The sequence below is a fragment of the Crinia signifera genome, chromosome 7, assembly GCF_055691185.1.
Source record: "Crinia signifera chromosome 7, ASM5569118v1, whole genome shotgun sequence".
Taxonomy (NCBI): Eukaryota; Metazoa; Chordata; class Amphibia; order Anura; family Myobatrachidae; genus Crinia; species Crinia signifera.
In genome coordinates, this window is record NC_139223.1 from 87,298,847 (window position 1) to 87,315,748 (window position 16,902).

General features: G+C 44.4%; 1 protein-coding gene across 6 annotated transcripts in view; it reads left to right on the forward strand.

Moving 5' to 3' along the window:
• The window catches only part of FAM234A (family with sequence similarity 234 member A), a 47,702-nt gene that overhangs the window by 19,419 nt on the left and 11,381 nt on the right, over positions 1-16,902 (forward strand). For 5 of the 6 annotated variants that reach the window (XM_083153441.1, XM_083153440.1, XM_083153437.1 and 2 more), the window contains exons 7-9: positions 1,641-1,791; positions 7,357-7,497; positions 10,893-10,971. In XM_083153441.1, the coding sequence (XP_083009567.1) occupies positions 1,641-1,791; positions 7,357-7,497; positions 10,893-10,971 (371 nt within the window). The remainder of the gene's footprint in view (positions 1-1,640; positions 1,792-7,356; positions 7,498-10,892; positions 10,972-16,902) is intronic. The other variant, XM_083153442.1, reaches the window with a different exon arrangement.

The window sequence follows — 16,902 nt, forward strand, 5'->3', positions numbered from 1 at the left end:
CAATCAGAGAATGGAGTCCGCACGCTGACTGCATGGGGCATGCCCACGGAAGCCGTCTATTTCCAAAGGATGGTCCCCAGAGGCGACCAGAGGACGTGTGTTGTTTAGACACACCGCTGGTATAAATTGACATAAACACTAGCTGTATTGTGTAAACAGGCATATTGTGCTACACATCATTTTGCTTTGTGAAAAACAGGAGTAGGAAGCGTGATGGCAAGATCTCTAACTACACTCTTATTCATTTTCTTTCCAGGAAAAGTAAAGTGGTTCATATTATGAGCCTGACTCAGACCCAATTGCTGGGTTGTGCGCATGCTCAAGCTGTCCCTGCGAAGGCAGCCAGTGATGGCTAGCCATCAGTGTCTTCTCGCTAGGTGATAGATACCCTGTGGCCATTTGGGGGCAGTAAACCTGCATTTTCTGGGAGTGCGTTCCCTGACCGTTGACATCAGCAGTGGCCTCATTCTCCCCATGGCCATCGCAGCGCCGAATAAGTCCTGGTTTACTTTGCACTGCAAACACAGGGGACTAATTCTCAACCATGCACATGGGCTGGAATTTGCGTGTGTGGGGTGACCTTTTCCTGATCGATGGGTTCAAAAAACCTCGCAGTCCAGCGATCAGGTCTGAATTGGGCCCTATGTCTCTCTACAAACCTTTCTTGTGTACACCAGAAACATGCAAATATGTTCCGGAATGTTCTAGAAATCAATATCCGTTGAAGTAAAAATCTCTGATCTATAGTGAGTTTCGATCTGCAGTCCTCACGATTCACAGCCCGGCACGTTACCACTTGGCTATTCTGCTTTCGTGTTGGGAGCGATGATCCCGCATCATGTTTCCCAACAGCGTTTGTAATGAAGTCTGCCTCAAGTATACTTTGGTGCACTCCCGGAAGGAAATACCTTATTTAACGTAGAAAACTCAACTTAAACGTGTGAACGTACATTTAAAGAAAGACGAATACCAGTCACATCTATTTTTGTCATTATCTGTCGTCTCGAGATAACCAATTATAATGCGTGACAAAATAGTTGCTATGACAGCTAATCATATATTGTGCAAAACGTGTGTACAACTGACCATAGTCAGTCCAAATGTTGTTGAGTTGCTTGTCTCTGTTCTTTCCTTATCCTGATATCACAAATCTCAATAATCACTTATCTCTAATGTGAGATTGTAATGAGGGATCAGGACACTCAGGGGATCAACTCTCGCCACACTCCCCTAAATCTGTCCAGTAGCAGGTTTTATGGTAACTCCTTAATTTGTCCCCATAAACAGTTCACCCTACACATAGTATTTATCGGAGAAGTGCAAGTTGTATGGAACCATAAATTACTTACTGATTTAGAAGAACTTTACACTTTGCATGAAATGGAGTCCCAACTGCACGTTATCCCTGAATTATTTCACACTGATTACACTTATTCACTAATTTGTACCCTATTAGTTATTGTTTGGTGTACACTGCCCAGGACTGTGGTGTGCAAAATTATCATATGGCTACATATGTAGCGGGGAAATGCCATGTTCAGGATTTACAATATTTCCATACTTTTCATTTTTAAATATTTCTCTTTTCTGTCTTTGAGCAGTCATCTGTTACACAAATGTAACACACTTTGTATTATTAGCAGGTGGCTCCATTGTTGGATGTTCCGTTAGCAACCTTTGTTTAAACACAGTAGGACCAGAAAGTAAACTTCTATCCATCAAGCATGATCCTGACTGGGATGCACACATGAATATCTCTTCAGGCTTTATACCTATCCTAACCTCTACCAGGTACTTTTTATTTAGTTCCTAACTCTATTTTGTGGTAACCCAGTGTTCTTGAATACTGATGGCTTATGCTAGGTACACACCAGCACGATCATGATTGTGAGCAGATCGCGAGATGACCATACGATCTGCTGATGCACACGATCTGCATCTGATCCGATTCCATTCTGCCCCCAGTTGAAGGGGTCATTTTGAAATCCTGACTGCAGCAGGTAGGATCTGCAAAACGACCAAAAGACGAGGGAAAGCGCATTGGTTCGGAATCGGATCTAAAGGCCCCCATACACTAGGGCGACTTGTCCTTAGGACAAGTCGCCCCCGACTTCCCCCTGAGCTTCCCCGGCTGCTCCCCGGGGGAGCTTGATTAGATTGGCACTTGATGTGCCATTTTTTACATGTGATAAATCGTCTCAATTTATCACATGTAAAAAACCCGGGGAGCAGGGGGGGGGGGCTACAGAGGTGGGAGCAGGGGGGCTGGGGACGCTGCGGGGGACAGCGTCTGTGTCCCCCGCTGCTGGGGACAGCGATTGTGTGCCCCGCTGCTGAGGATGCTGCGGGGGACAGCGTCTGTGTCCCCCGCTGCTGGGGACAGCGTTTGTGTGCGACGCTGCGGGGGACAGCGTCTGTGTCCCCCGCTGCTGCGGTAGAGGGAGCAGGGGGGGCTGGGGACGCTGCGGGGGACACAAGCGGCATAGAGCCGGGCAGGGGGAGCCGGCGGGAGCTGTCAGTGTTGAATAAAAAAAAAAAGCCCATACAATGCATGGGCGGCCTGTGATTGGCTGAGCGCTCTCTCAGCCAATTGCTGACTGGCTGAGAGAGCGCTCAGCCAATCACAGGCCGCCCATGCATTGTATGGGCTTTTTTTTTTATTCAACACTGACAGCTCCCGCCGGCTCCCCCTGCCCGGCTCTATGCCGCTTGTGTCCCCCGCAGCGTCCCCAGCGTCCCCTGCTCCCTCTACCGCAGCAGCGCCGCCCCACTAGGTCCCAAGTCGGGTGGTCGGACGTGCAGCAGGTCCGACCACCCGACGCAGATCCGATGCGCACGGGACCGCGCATCGGATCTGAGGGGACATCAAAACTAGCCGATTTTGGTCCGATTTCGGCCAGATCCGACTGATCTGGCTGAAATCTGACCAAAATCGGCTAGTGTATGGGGGCCTTTAAACATTCCCAATGTACATACAATTGGTCAAAATTGGGGGTATTGAGGCCAAATCGTTCGGGTGTGTACCCAGCATTAGTGAATCAGCATTATTTTTATTGCACCGTTAGGATAAATGCTCTCTATTGATAAGTTTTTGGGAAAAAATATTACATTACGTAAATTGCACCTACTTGGCATTTTTGAACCTTATACTAGTGTGATTTGGCCTGATTTCACCCGATTCCGATGGATCAGGCTGAGAAATTGGGTCAAATTGCATATGTTTGTCATCTGCTCTGACCGGATGAGCGGTCCAGTGCACTTCTGGTCAGAGATTTAAGTCACACGTGCTGCACATAAGGTACATTGTATGTGCAGCCATCAGTAATGCATCACAGGTACTTTTGTGATGTATCGCATCCGACTTCCCTTGAACGCCACCCGGCAGCTCTCTGGGAGTCCTTTTACATGCAATAAATTGCATGTGAATTATGGCATATTAAGTGCCAAGTCTGATGTTAATACTCTGGGGGAACTCAAGGGAAATTGGGCCTGACTTGCCCTTAGACAATTGAGGCTAGTGTATAACCTTTAGGGTAGTTGTTCTTCTGATTCTTTTTATCAGGCAATTTAATTGAATAGCCTGGGGAAAAAAAAACATACCCACGTTTTACCAGGGGTTATTGGATACCTCCTAAACCAGAAAGGTGGCAGTTTTGACAATACAGGAAGTGGGATAAAAACACTGACATTTTTCAACTTTATAACAGCACCGATCCAATGGTTATATGCCAAGTTTCAGCTCACCATAAATTTTGATGTGTAGCTCCTCAAACACCACGTCCCCTTTCATAACATTCCTTTAGAAAAATTGTTTATTCAAATTTAGCCATCATAAGATGGCCATGTCTGTATATCCTATCTATCTACTTACATGCATACATACAGTACATACAACCAAACAGGCAAGAACAAACTCTGCGTCCAAGCAGATAACCGATTTATAAACCGCTAATGGCTCTATACATAAAATCTTGGTGCAATTTTGATAAACCTCTATAAAAAGTTTAAACAATTGAAAGACTATACAAAAAAGAAAAAGGTAACTGCGCATCAATAACTTAATATAGAGTATTATAATAATAATATGGAAAATACCAGTGGTTCAGTTAATCTTTTTAATCAATTGTTTGCAGAAGCAGGAAAGCTATAATAATGTTTCATATTATCTCTCTCATCCAGCATAGCAACACTTTTGCAACTAATATAGTCTAAAGGTGCCCACACACTAGAACGATTTTTGGGCCGATTGGCCGATTTTCGATAAATCGGCCGATATTTACCGATAATCGGTCGAAAATCGGCCGATGCTCGCTCCCGTGGATCTTTTGCTAAATCTTCTGATCTTACGTGCTGCACAAAAGATCAGAAGATTTAACAAAAGATCCATAGGAACGCACACGGGATCTTAAGAAAAATCTTTGGTAGAGATGTGCACTTGCCTGAAATCTTTTGTCCAGATCGGACAAAAGATTTGAAGGCTAATTTATGCGCACATCTTATGATCGCAGATCTTTCTAGTGTGTGGGCACCTTAATGGTGCAACCGTGTATTTCATTTACTTTAACTTGCCATAAACTGTCAGCAGCTATCCCCCTGCATGTCTGAGGCTGGCTTTTATATCTTCTGTCTCATTAAAACGGTTTCCCACAATAGTGTGTTCATTTAAATTTATGTACTATTGCACCATTAAAAGGTGGCCATACACCTACAGATTTATCTTCAGATTTATCTTCAGATCTGGCTGGTTGGAACAAAAATATGGTAATATCTGAATGACAGTTGGTCAGTTTTCCAGCATTTCCAAGCAAATGGTCAACTGTCATTTGCTCTCATCCATAACCATGTTTTTGTTCCAACCAGCCAGATCTAAAGATAATTCGGTACTCTTTACCTAGAACGGCGCCCGTCGCGGGCATCGCGGGTACATTTATGCCTGCCCGCGACGCGACCGACGCGATGCCCGCGATTTTCCCATTGAAAACCATGTTAAACCTGAAAAATCGCGTCGGTCGCGTCGCGGCCGGCCATAAACGTACCCGCGATGCCCGCGACGCGATGCTCCCGATTTCCCATAGGAAGCAATGTTAAAAGCCGCGATGGACCCGATTTTAGTGTTAAATGCCTCAATCCACCCGATTTGGCCATAGGAATCAATGTTAAATGGGCTACAGAGCCCATTAACCCTTAAATGTCCCCCCAAATTTTTAACGCCACCCCACGATCAACGCCAACCCGAAGCGTGGCGAGCGCAGCGAGCCCGCGAGGGGCGGCGGTACGCGTCCTCCGACCTTTTCATGCCCTACTATCCACGTCGGCGTGGTGTGAGAATAGAATAGTGTGGCGAGCGCAGCGAGCCACCGAGCCCGAAGCGTGGCGAGCGCAGCGAGCCCCGCGAGGGGACGCGGATACCTTCACAGGTAAGCGCGTCCCCTCGCGGGCTTCACAGGTGTCCGTGGCCACGCGGACACCTGTGAAGCCCGCGAGGGGACGCGTATAACTGTGAAGGTATCCGCGTCCCCTCGCGGGGCTCGCTGCGCTCGCCACGCTTCGGGCTCGGTGGCTCGCTGCGCTCGCCACACTATTCTATTCTCAACTCCACGCCGACGTGGATAGTAGGGCATGAAAAGGTCGTAGGACGCGTACCGCCGCCCCTCGCGGGCTCGCTGCGCTCGCCACGCTTCGGGTTGGCGTGGATCGTGGGGTGGCGTACAAAAATTGGGGGGACATTTAAGGGTTAATTGGGGCTATTTGGGCTCTGTAGCCCATTTAACATTGATTCCTATGGGAAAATCGCGGGCATTGAGGCATTTAACGCTAAAATCGCGGTCAATCAGGCTTTTTAACATTGTTCTCTATGGGAAAATCGCGGTAATCGCGGGTACCCGATTTTGATGTACCCGCGATTTACCCGCGATGCCCGCGATTACCGCGATTTTACCCGCGATGCCCGCGATTTCAATCGTGGGCGCCGTTCTAGGTAAAGAGTACCGATAATTCTGTAGGTGTATGGCCACCTTTAGAATATATTGGTTGCAACTTTGTTGCTAAGCTGGATGAGACAGATGTGACCATTTATGTGAAAAGTTTTTATTATATCTTTTTTGCTTCTGCATACAGTTGGTTAAAAAGATTAATTGAACAATCGACATTCCCTTTATTATCATTATTATATTTGTACTCTATATTAAGTTATCAATTCACAGTTAAGGCTAAGGATCAGATAGTACTATATGGACTTCTATAAAGTGCATTCCCGCATATCAAAGCTTCAAGACACCAAAAGGGTTTTTTCATCAGGATTTACATCATGTTCCCTGATGAAAGACCTTTGGAGTCTTGAAACTTCGATTTGTGGGAATAAATAGCTTTTTCCACTTTATATAGGTCCAAGGAGCACTTGTTCCGTACAATGGAAGGAGCCTGTTTAATTGTATGAGCATTCCGTTTCTTGGAACATAAATAGCAGCACCAATAGGACTTTAAAGCAGGGTTGTCATCATTCTGGCCGCCCCCTCCAGGAGATGTCCGCCTGCTCAGTGCACCAGGTGGTGGGGCGGGCATGACTAGGCAGAGGGGTATAGGAGGCTGTACAGGGGGCATGGCACTCATTGTGTTGAGGAGGCCACTCCTCTGCTACACATTGCCAATATTATGCTTGTGTAGCAGGGGGTGGGACGACAATGATTCAGTTAAGCGCAAATCGCCTCATCAGGTCCCCTTGGACTACACACTTGTACTGTATGTGGGCAGCCGAGGGGGCTCCGGAAGATTTGCACATTTTCCCGGGGATCCAGAGTGGCACCCGATTTTTGGGAGCCCACAGCCTGATCCAGGAGGATAGGCAAGTATGCTTTAAAGTGGCTTCATGGGCAAAATGTAATGGGGTGTGAGAATCAGAAAGTGAGAGATTTTGGCAGAGTTTTACCATTTTTTTAAAGCCGCAGTCAATAACATTGAAAAACCAGGTTGATATTGCCATTCTCACACCCTGTTACATTTGGCCCATAAATCTGCAATGGTGCACAGTGCTTCTGAATAGCATTAATACATACACCTATACATCAACCCATCCATACATTGCCTGGTACATTTCTACTATAGGCTTTGGAGTTTACATTTACTTCTCACTCCCCAGACATTGTGACGCTTGAAGTCGCTTTAGTCAGCGACTAATGAGGTTTTTGGTAACAATGTATTATTTATTATGGATAAGCTAACTCTTCCTTACTTTGGGAGTATAATTTGTATTTTATTCAGTTATTACTTGTTACATTAGCATAACTGCATGGATTAGTTTTTCTAGAGTTATTTGAATTTTGACCTAAAAATTAATGTGCTTTGTTTTTGTGATTTTAGCTTTGGCAAAATTCTGTACTTACTGAGTGTTCCTGGAAGATATTATAACAACATTTTGGTTGTGAAATCCGAGGTTTCAGAATTGCTCGATGGTCAAACGTTTCAAACTTTGTGGTCTTTGAACACCACAAACATTTTAAGGTAATCCTAAAGAAACAACATTAAGGGCAGTATTCAATGAGAATTTTGATGATGTGCAGTGAATCCTGTTTAGGATTCGCTGCACAATCGCCACTGCCCGTCGCGTTCCGGAGCCTCGCCGGCAAATTTTAACTCCTGCAGCGATGCCGCAGGGAGCCTGAGGACGGCGGCAGGCAGGGAGATGGAAGTCTCCCTGCCTGCCCCAGAACGTTCGTAGGGGGGAGGTGGGCTCCCCGGGAGCCAGGCAGCACAGGCTGCCCCCCGGGATAGCCAACAGGGGACAGGGTATTCACTACACCTGATCGTGCGTATGTAATGATCGGGTGCAGTGAATATATGCATATCTAATGAGCGGCTCGGCTCCCGGCCCCCTGCTGGCTGCTGTGTAAAAAAAAATATATATATATATATTTTTTTAAATTTAAATATATATTCATGTGCTTACAGCACATGAATAAAAATAGCCTGCCACTCCTCAGAATAAAATTCCTGATTCTTTGACACCAAATGTAAAAAACAAAACACTTTATTTTAAAAGTTTACATTCCACTTCACCATAAAAAGATAGCGATTGCTACTCGGTGAATCATGGTGATAAAAACCTTGAAATGTATTTGAATAGGGTGATTCACCGTTTTAGTCAAAAAATCGCCGTACAGCACGAAAATAGCACAAAATCGCCATAAAACATGGCGAATCAGCCTCATTGAATACTGCCCTAAGATATACCTGCCCAGTGGTTTGCTCATCATTAATGTTCTTCATCTGTAATGACCTTTGCGTGCCCCAGCAATGTACGCCATCTCAAATATATGGAATATTATAACCAATCATTATTATTTATTAGTATGTCTAAAAGTTCTGCAGTGTCAGAGCAAATTCCCTCTTTAATGGACAAACCATGTGCACTGCAGGTGGGGCAGATGTAACCTGTGCAGAGAGAGTTAAATTTGGGTGGGGTTTGTTCTTCAAACTGATATCTATATTGCAGTGTAAAAATAAAGCAGCAAGTATTTACTCTGCACAGAAACAAAATAGCACCCAAATATATCTCTCCCTGCACATGTTACATCTGCCCTACCTGCAGTGCACATGGTTTTGTCCATTAGAGAGAGAATTTGTTTTAGCAAGTTGGTAGAATATGTGGTGGGAATAGATAGAACGTTAGGGGAAAGTCTAGTCAGGCAGTGCAAGGTGTTCTATACTATAACTGGGGATTAGTACAAAAGTAATCTTGGGGGCAGGAGTGGGAGGTGGTTATCAGACCAGAACAAAGTCATTAATCATAGATAAATGTTAGATAAGTTTAGGAGTGTATTTTCTCAGTAATTTCAGGGAACAGGTCACAAGACAACAATGGGACAACATGATATTGTCAGTCATAAGAGAGACAGGAAGAGTGAGTGTAACCTTGGTAGGAGGAAGATGTCCTCTGCACTCCATTTTGGACATGGTGAGTTGTAGGCATTATTTGGATATGAGGATGGCAGAGGTATTTTGACATGTGATAAAGGTGGTAGAAAAAGCTAATTCTTAAAGGTGCATATGCACTGGGCATTTTTGCCCATTGTGTATGCCAAGCGATCATCAGAAATTGCGGGTTGGAAAATCTGTCCATGCATACACACTAAGCAATTTTTTCACCCGTCCCAGTGATTTTCACCAGTGGTGAACCACTTTTCACAATAGGAAACTGTGGAAAGTGGTTCATTTGGGCCAGTAAACCAAACCAACAATGATGCAGTAGCGCGAATCACCACTCATCTTCCAGCCATACACACTTGAAGATTTTGAGCTCAACATCGCCTTGAGTGTATGGGCCTTTAGCAAGGTAGATTGGTGTGTTTTTTTTGGTATGGAAAGTCAGGGTGCCAGATGAGTCTGGATTCCAACAGTCATTTCTCCAACATTGGATCCCAACTGACATGGTTTATTTTCCCTCGTCCATGAATCCCATAGAGGGAGAATAGAATAGGTGGCGAGCAAGCCCGCCCGCAGCATGGTGAGCACAGTGAGCCAGCAAGGAGCTTGAATGCATTCGACCCCCCCATTGCAATCCCCTGCCAATTTGACAGACAGGAAGCATGTGTTGGGATGGGTAACCTGCCATTTTCTGGTAGTGTCAGAAAATGTAGGTGTGTCCAGCCATTTTAAGGAAGAGTGTGGGCCGTCCGCGCCAGCCTCGATAAGCCTGTATCTGTCACAGAGTTGTGGAATGGTGGGACTTACTCACATTTCACAGACTTGGCAAATCATTTGAGGTTGAGTGAATTGTGCATTTTTGTGTGACAGGATAGCGGATAGTGCTATTTTTGGCATTCACTCACAGATTTTAACAGTGCAGGTTTTCACTCTGTCTGTGCATTGGCTAACTACTCAGTCATCCGCAAATTTGCAGATGAATGATCAGGTCAGAATCGGGCCCTGTAATAGTTCACCAGGTGAAAAAGTTGAAAAGCAAAAATCAGAACATCTCCAATAAGGCTTGAGGAACCCAAAAAGATAGGTTAAATGTATAAGGTGAAAACCAGGAGAGATCAGTGATGTATAGGCCAAAGAGAGTTATGAGCGCTGGAATTGGTCGGTAATATCATGGCTGCAAAATAGCCAAAAAAGATGCGAATAAGATCGGTCTCCGCGTGTCTCCGCGTAGTGTTAAGAACGAAACTCTGATTGCAGTGGACCTGAAGAGAGTGAGTGGAGACAAAATGGGTCAGGGAGTTTAATACTGGAAACTCATGTAATTTGAAAGCAGAAGGGAGAAGAGAAATATGCTGATAGAAGAGCAAAAACATAGGACCGAGAGATGTCTTTTTGAGGATACAAGAGAGGAGTACAAGATTGTATGAAAATGCAATGAGCAGTGCCAAGAGAAAGGCCCCTGTTCAGGAGATTGGCTATGTGATGATCAGTAATTTAGAATGGGGGATGTAGAAGCTGGAATTAAACAAGACTGAGTGGCCAGTATAAGGGGGAAGTAGAGGGGTGTAGTTTGAAATCTCCAGTAACGGCAGAGAGAGAACTGAGGGTCTCTATCTGAGCGGAAGATAAAGTGGATTGGAGTTGATGGATCTGGTGGCAGTACATTCCTTTGCCAACTGTTTGAGAGGCAAACCTTTTCAAAATAGGTAGTATCATGAGAAATAATGTAAGAAAGGTGACGTAGAAACAAATTAATGGCAGAGGAGATAGTGAGGTGGATATTAGGGATTTGTAATAGGTTTTCTTGTCGAGAGAGGGATATTATTGAAATAATATTACATTACCTGCAGTCAGTGGTGTGGGAGCTCTTTTGCTGGCGGCAGTTATGTTTAGAGAACCAGGATTGGGGACTGAAGTTTCATTACTTTATTTTTCTGTTCATGTGTTAACTACGTGGTTTTGTTTTTCTGCAGTAAACCAGGACTGGGGTACTTCAAGAAAGATATTTTATCCATAATGATGGAGCTAGAGACTGGAAATAACAGAAAGAAGGTTTGCTGTGGTTATTTTACTTATATATCATGCACATACTCATATTTCTGAAATCAGCCATCCATATGCACAATGTTGGTATATAATAAGGTGCTTCAGTTCTACTTCTAATATCCAATGGTCATCTAGAGGTGACTTGGCAGAGATCATAAAAAGTCCAGGTCATTTAATCATGAATTTGTGAGTGTCAAACATTGTTTGCTCTAAGAACCAAATGATTTTCCTAGTGGGTATTCTAAAATATAAACTGCAAACTCTCCATACTATACTGTATTCAGAGCATTGCATTAGGTATGGGTCATAGGGTCGACACTAATAAGGTCAACCACTCTTGGTCGACACATGCAAAGGGTCAACGTACCTTAGGTCGACGTGGTCAAAATGTTGACAGGAGGTTTTTGTGGGTTTTGGCGTATATCGATATGGACACTGTAGAAGTGTACCGCGTTCGCTCGCCATGCTTCAGTCCCGATGCCTTGCTACTCTCGACACACGATTATAATCCATTTCCATGGTATGTCGCACTTTTTCATGTATCGACTTATGGCCTGTCAACCAATAGTGGTCGACCTACTGACTGCCTACCTCATTATGTTTGTAACATAATTAACAAAACATACAAAACACATTCCACTCTGTATCCTAAGGAAGTATTTTTTAACCCCTTCCCGACATTTGACGTACATTTACGTCATGGTCGGGAAGTACTTCCCGACACATGGCGTAAATGTACGTCATGGCTTTAAACTGTCACCGCGTCTATAGACGCGGTGACAGTTTAAACATGTCTGCTGTCCCTGACAGCAGACATGTCCCTGCATGCCCAGGGGGGGCTGCGATGCCGCCCCCCCGTCGGCGATCGCTGTGATTGGCTGTTCAGTGTGAACAGCCAATTACAGCGTTTTCTGTGTCACCGGCGAATAACGTTCGCCGGTGACACAGGGATCGGAGGTGATTGGTGCTGTAAAGTACAGCACCAATCACCACGGGGTGTAAGGGTGACACTGGTGTCACCCCACCTCACCCCGCCCGCCCCCAAAGGCCGTGATTGGTTCGTCGGACCGACGAACCAATCACAGCCATGGAGGGGGATTTAAACTAACGGTGACTGCACTGCAGACGCCATTCCGGTCTGAAATTGCGTGCAGTGCGGTCACTGTACCTAGCTGCCGTGATATACTGACCTGATCCTTGCAAAATACTTACCTGATCACTGCTTGTAGCGTGCTGGATGCTTCCTGGATCCTGTTACTACTTGTGACTTCCTGTGTTGTGCTGCTGCAGTGTAATAGCGTTAGATAGAGAGAGATAGAGAGATAGAGAGAGATAGTGTCAGAGAGTGCTATATTTTGTGCTGCTGCAGTGTGATAGTTATAGATAGAGAGATATAGAGAGATAGAGAGAGATAGTGACAGATTGTGCTATATATTTTTTATATAACTGACTGCTGCCCCCCCTTTTGTGCTGATCAGTGTAAATTAACTGATCAGCAACTTTTTGGGGGCGCAGGTTTTTTTTTAAATATATATACCTGTCAGTGCTGCTGCTGCAGTGTCATAGAGTGATAGATAGTGAGAGATAGAGAGATAGAGAGAGATAGTGACAGAGAGTGATAGAGAGTGCTATATTTTGTGTCTGCTGCCCCCCTTTTGTGCACCCCCAGCAACTTTTTGGGGATGCAGGGGTTATTTTTTATATATATAACTGTCAGTGCTGCTGCTGCAGTGTCATAGAGTGATAGATAGTGATAGATAGTGATAGATAGTGATAGATAGTGATAGATAGTGATAGATAGTGATAGATAGTGATAGATAGTGATAGATAGTGATAGATAGTGATAGATAGTGAGAGAGATAGAGAGAGATAGAGAGAGATAGAGAGAGATAGAGAGAGATAGAGAGAGATAGTGAGAGAGATAGTGAGAGAGATAGTGAGAGAGATAGAGAGAGAGATAGAGAGAGATAGTGACAGAGAGTGATAGAGAGTGCTATATTTTGTGTCTGCTGCCCCCGCCTTTTGTGCTGATCACTATATCTGAGGTGATCAGCAACTTTTTGGGGGTGCAGAGGTTTTTTTTTTTATATATATACCTGTCAGTTGCTGCCAGTTGCACTGTCAGTTGCACCAAAGGTTGTGCACCTGCTGCCCCTCACTGGTAATCAGTGTCGCATCAGTGATCACCTTTTTTTTTTTTGAGGGTGCTGTGGGGTCTTTTTTAAATTTTTTTTTTTTACACACACTGTGATTTTGTGGGTGTCCTGTGGCCACTGTGCGCTGATCAGTGACGTACATCACTGATCAGCTTTTTCGGCACAGGGTTGATCTATTTTTTTTTTTTTTTTTGATCAAATTCCTGTTGCCTTTGAGCGCTGTTCAGTGACGGACGTTACTGACCAACATCTGTGCTCAATTTTTGGCGCAGGACCTTTTTTTTTTTTTTTTTTTTTTTTTTTTTTTTTTTTTTTTTTTGCCCCTTCAATTTTTTTTTTTTTTTTAAACCCATCAATTTTTTTTTTTTTTTATTGGGATCAAATTCCTGTATAAAGTATTTTTTTTTTTCTGCACTACATACACACTACACACTACATACCCCCCTGGTTGAAATAAAGTTTGTACCCCCCCTACACTATACACGTGTTGAAACATTTCACTACCAGAAACACAAAAATAAAAATGGCATCCCAAATGTCATCCCAAATGTCATCCCAGTCATCCAGAAGAATGTATTCAGCGGAGGAGGCATATGCCATGCTTGCCTCTGACTCTGACACAGCCAGTGAGGCAAGCGGGGAATTTGAAGGATTCATCTTAAGCTCCTCTTCCTCCTCTAGTGATGAGGGACCCCCTCAAAGACGCCCCCGTAGAGCAGCTGAGACCCCCCCCCCCAATAATTGATCTCGTATGGACCCCACCACCAGACAATTTTGAGCCCCAGGTTTCTAAGTTTTTGGCCATGCCAGGAATCCAATTTGATTCCACAGGTCTCAGAGAAATTGACTTTTTCAAATTATTTTTCTCTGATGATTTTATAAATTTAATGGTGGACCAAACTAATTTATATGCCCAGCAGTTTATTGCTCAAAACCCCACGTCATCATTTGCTAGGTGGACCCCTGTAGATGCAGTAGAGATGATGACATTTTGGGGTCTGGTGTTTCATATGGGCATAGTAAAAAAGCCAGAAATTAGGCAATATTGGAGTAAAGATGTTCTGTACAGCACCCCATTTTACCGTATGGCCATGACTCGGGCTCGTTTTGAGATGATCCTTAAATTTTTGCATTACAACGATAATGCACAGTGCCCACCCAGAGATGATCCCACCTTTGACCGGCTATTCAAAGTCAGGCCGGTCATTGATCATTTCAGTGCCAAATTTGCAGAGATGTACATCCCTGAAAAATTTATTTGTATTGACGAGTCCCTTATACATTTTAAAGGAAGGGTTAAATTCCGCCAGTACCTTCCCAGTAAGAGGGAAAGGTATGGCATAAAAATGTATAAGCTGTGTGAAAGCACCTCAGGGTACACCCACATGTTTAGGGTATATGAAGGGAAGGATTCAAGAATTGAACCGCCAGAATGCCCCCCCTCCCTCGTAGGTGTTAGTGGAAAAATTGTCTGGGATTTAGTGCACCCCTTCCTGGATAAAGGTTATCACCTCTATGTGGATAACTTTTACACTAGCATCCCCCTGTTTAAGGCCCTTGGTTCAAGAGGTACAGCAGCTTGCGGTACTGTGCGCAAGAACCAAAGAGGCCTCCCAAAAACGCACATTGCCCAAGTAATGAGAAGGGGTGAAAGCAGGGGAATATGCACCGAAAATATGTTGTTGGTCAAATATAAGGACAAGAGGGATGTCCTTATACTGACAACAATTCACGGAGACAGTACCACCTCCGTCCCTGTACGAGGTACCAGTACCCACACCTCAAAACCTAATTGTATCCTGGATTACAATAGGTACATGGGCGGAGTGGATCTTTCAGATCAGGTACTGAAGCCGTACAGTGCCCTGCGGAAAACAAAAATCTGGTACAAGAAGCTGGCCGTGTATATCATCCAGATGGCACTGTATAACGCTTACGTGCTATTCCGTTCTACCGGCCAGAGGGGGACATTTATGCACTTTCAAGAGGAAGTCATAAAGGGCCTAATATTTGGGAACCAGCAGGCAGAGGGCCCCAGTACTTCTAGTACTGGCCCCCGTATTGTACCAGGGCAGCATTTTCCTGATGAAATCCCCTCCACTGGAAAAAAGGGCAGGACACAAAAAAGGTGCAAAGTTTGCTATAAAAAGGGAATAAGAAAGCAAACTATTTTCCAGTGTGACACTTGCCCCGACAAACCCGGCCTATGTATAAAGGAGTGTTTTAAAATATACCACACATCTATGGATTATTAGGTTCATAGTTTTACCGTGCTTCGGGGGTCTTGCTAATGCCACATAGCACCCACCATTCATTCCACCAGAATCTGAGCCGCAAAATCCAAAAATCACTCCTTCCCTTCTGAGTCCTGCCATGCACCCAACTGGTATTTTTTGGTCACATGTGAGGCATTGCCGTACTCGGGAGAAATTGGGGCACAGATTTTGGGGTGCTTTTTCTCCTTCATACCTTCTGAAAATGAAAAATTTTGAGCCAGAACTGCATTTTTGTGTAAAAAAATTTTTCATTTTCACTGCCCAGTTGTATCAAAATTGGTGAAACCCCTGGGGGTTTGAAATGTACACTATACCCCTAGATGAATTCCCTGAGGGGTGTAGTTTGCAAAATGGGGTCACTTGTGGGGGGGTTCCACTGTATTGGTGCTTTGGGGGTCTTGCTAATGCGACATAGCACCCACCAACATTCCACCAGAATTTGTGCTGCAAAATCCAAATCTCACTCCTGCCACTTTTTGGTCACACATGAGGCATTGCCGTACTCGGGAGAAATTGGGGCACAGATTTTGGGGTGCTTTTTCTCCTTCATACCTTCTGAAAATGAAAAATTTTGAGCCAGAACTGCATTTTTGTGTAAAAAAATTTAATTTTTCATTTTCACTGCCCAGTTGTATCAAAATTGGTGAAACCCCTGGGGGTTTGAAATGTACACTATACCCCTAGATGAATTCCCTGAGGGGTGTAGTTTGCAAAATGGGGTCACTTGTGGGGGGGTTCCACTGTATTGGTGCTTTGGGGGTCTTGCTAATGCGACATAGCACCCACCAACATTCCACCAGAATCTGAGCTGCAAAATCCCAAAATCACTCCTTCCCTTCTGAGTCCTGCCATGCACCCAAATGGTATTTTTTGGTCACATGTGAGGCATTGCCGTACTCGGGAGAAATTGGGGCACAGATTTTGGGGTGCTTTGTCTCCTTCATTCCTTGTGAAAATGAAAAATTTTGAGCCAGAACTGCATTTTTGTGTAAAAAATGTAATTTTTCATTTGCACAGCCCAGTTGTATCAAAATTGGTGAAACCCCTGGGGGTATGAAATGTACACTATACCCCTAGATGAATTCCCTGAGGGGTGTAGTTTGCAAAATGGGGTCACTTGTGGGGGGGTTCCACTGTATTGGTGCTTGGGGGGTCTTGCTAATGCGACATAGCACCCACCAACATTCCACCAGAATCTGAGCTGCAAAATCCCAAAATCACTCCTTCCCTTCTGAGTCCTGCCATGCACCCAAATGGTATTTTTTGGTCACATGTGAGGCATTGCCGTACTCGGGAGAAATTGGGGCACAGATTTTGGGGTGCTTTGTCTCCTTCATTCCTTGTGAAAATGAAAAATTTTGAGCCAGAACTGCATTTTTGTGTAAAAAATGTAATTTTTCATTTGCACAGCCCAGTTGTATCAAAATTGGTGAAACCCCTGGGGGTATGAAATGTACACTATACCCCTAGATGAATTCCCTGAGGGGTGTAGTTTGCAAAATGGG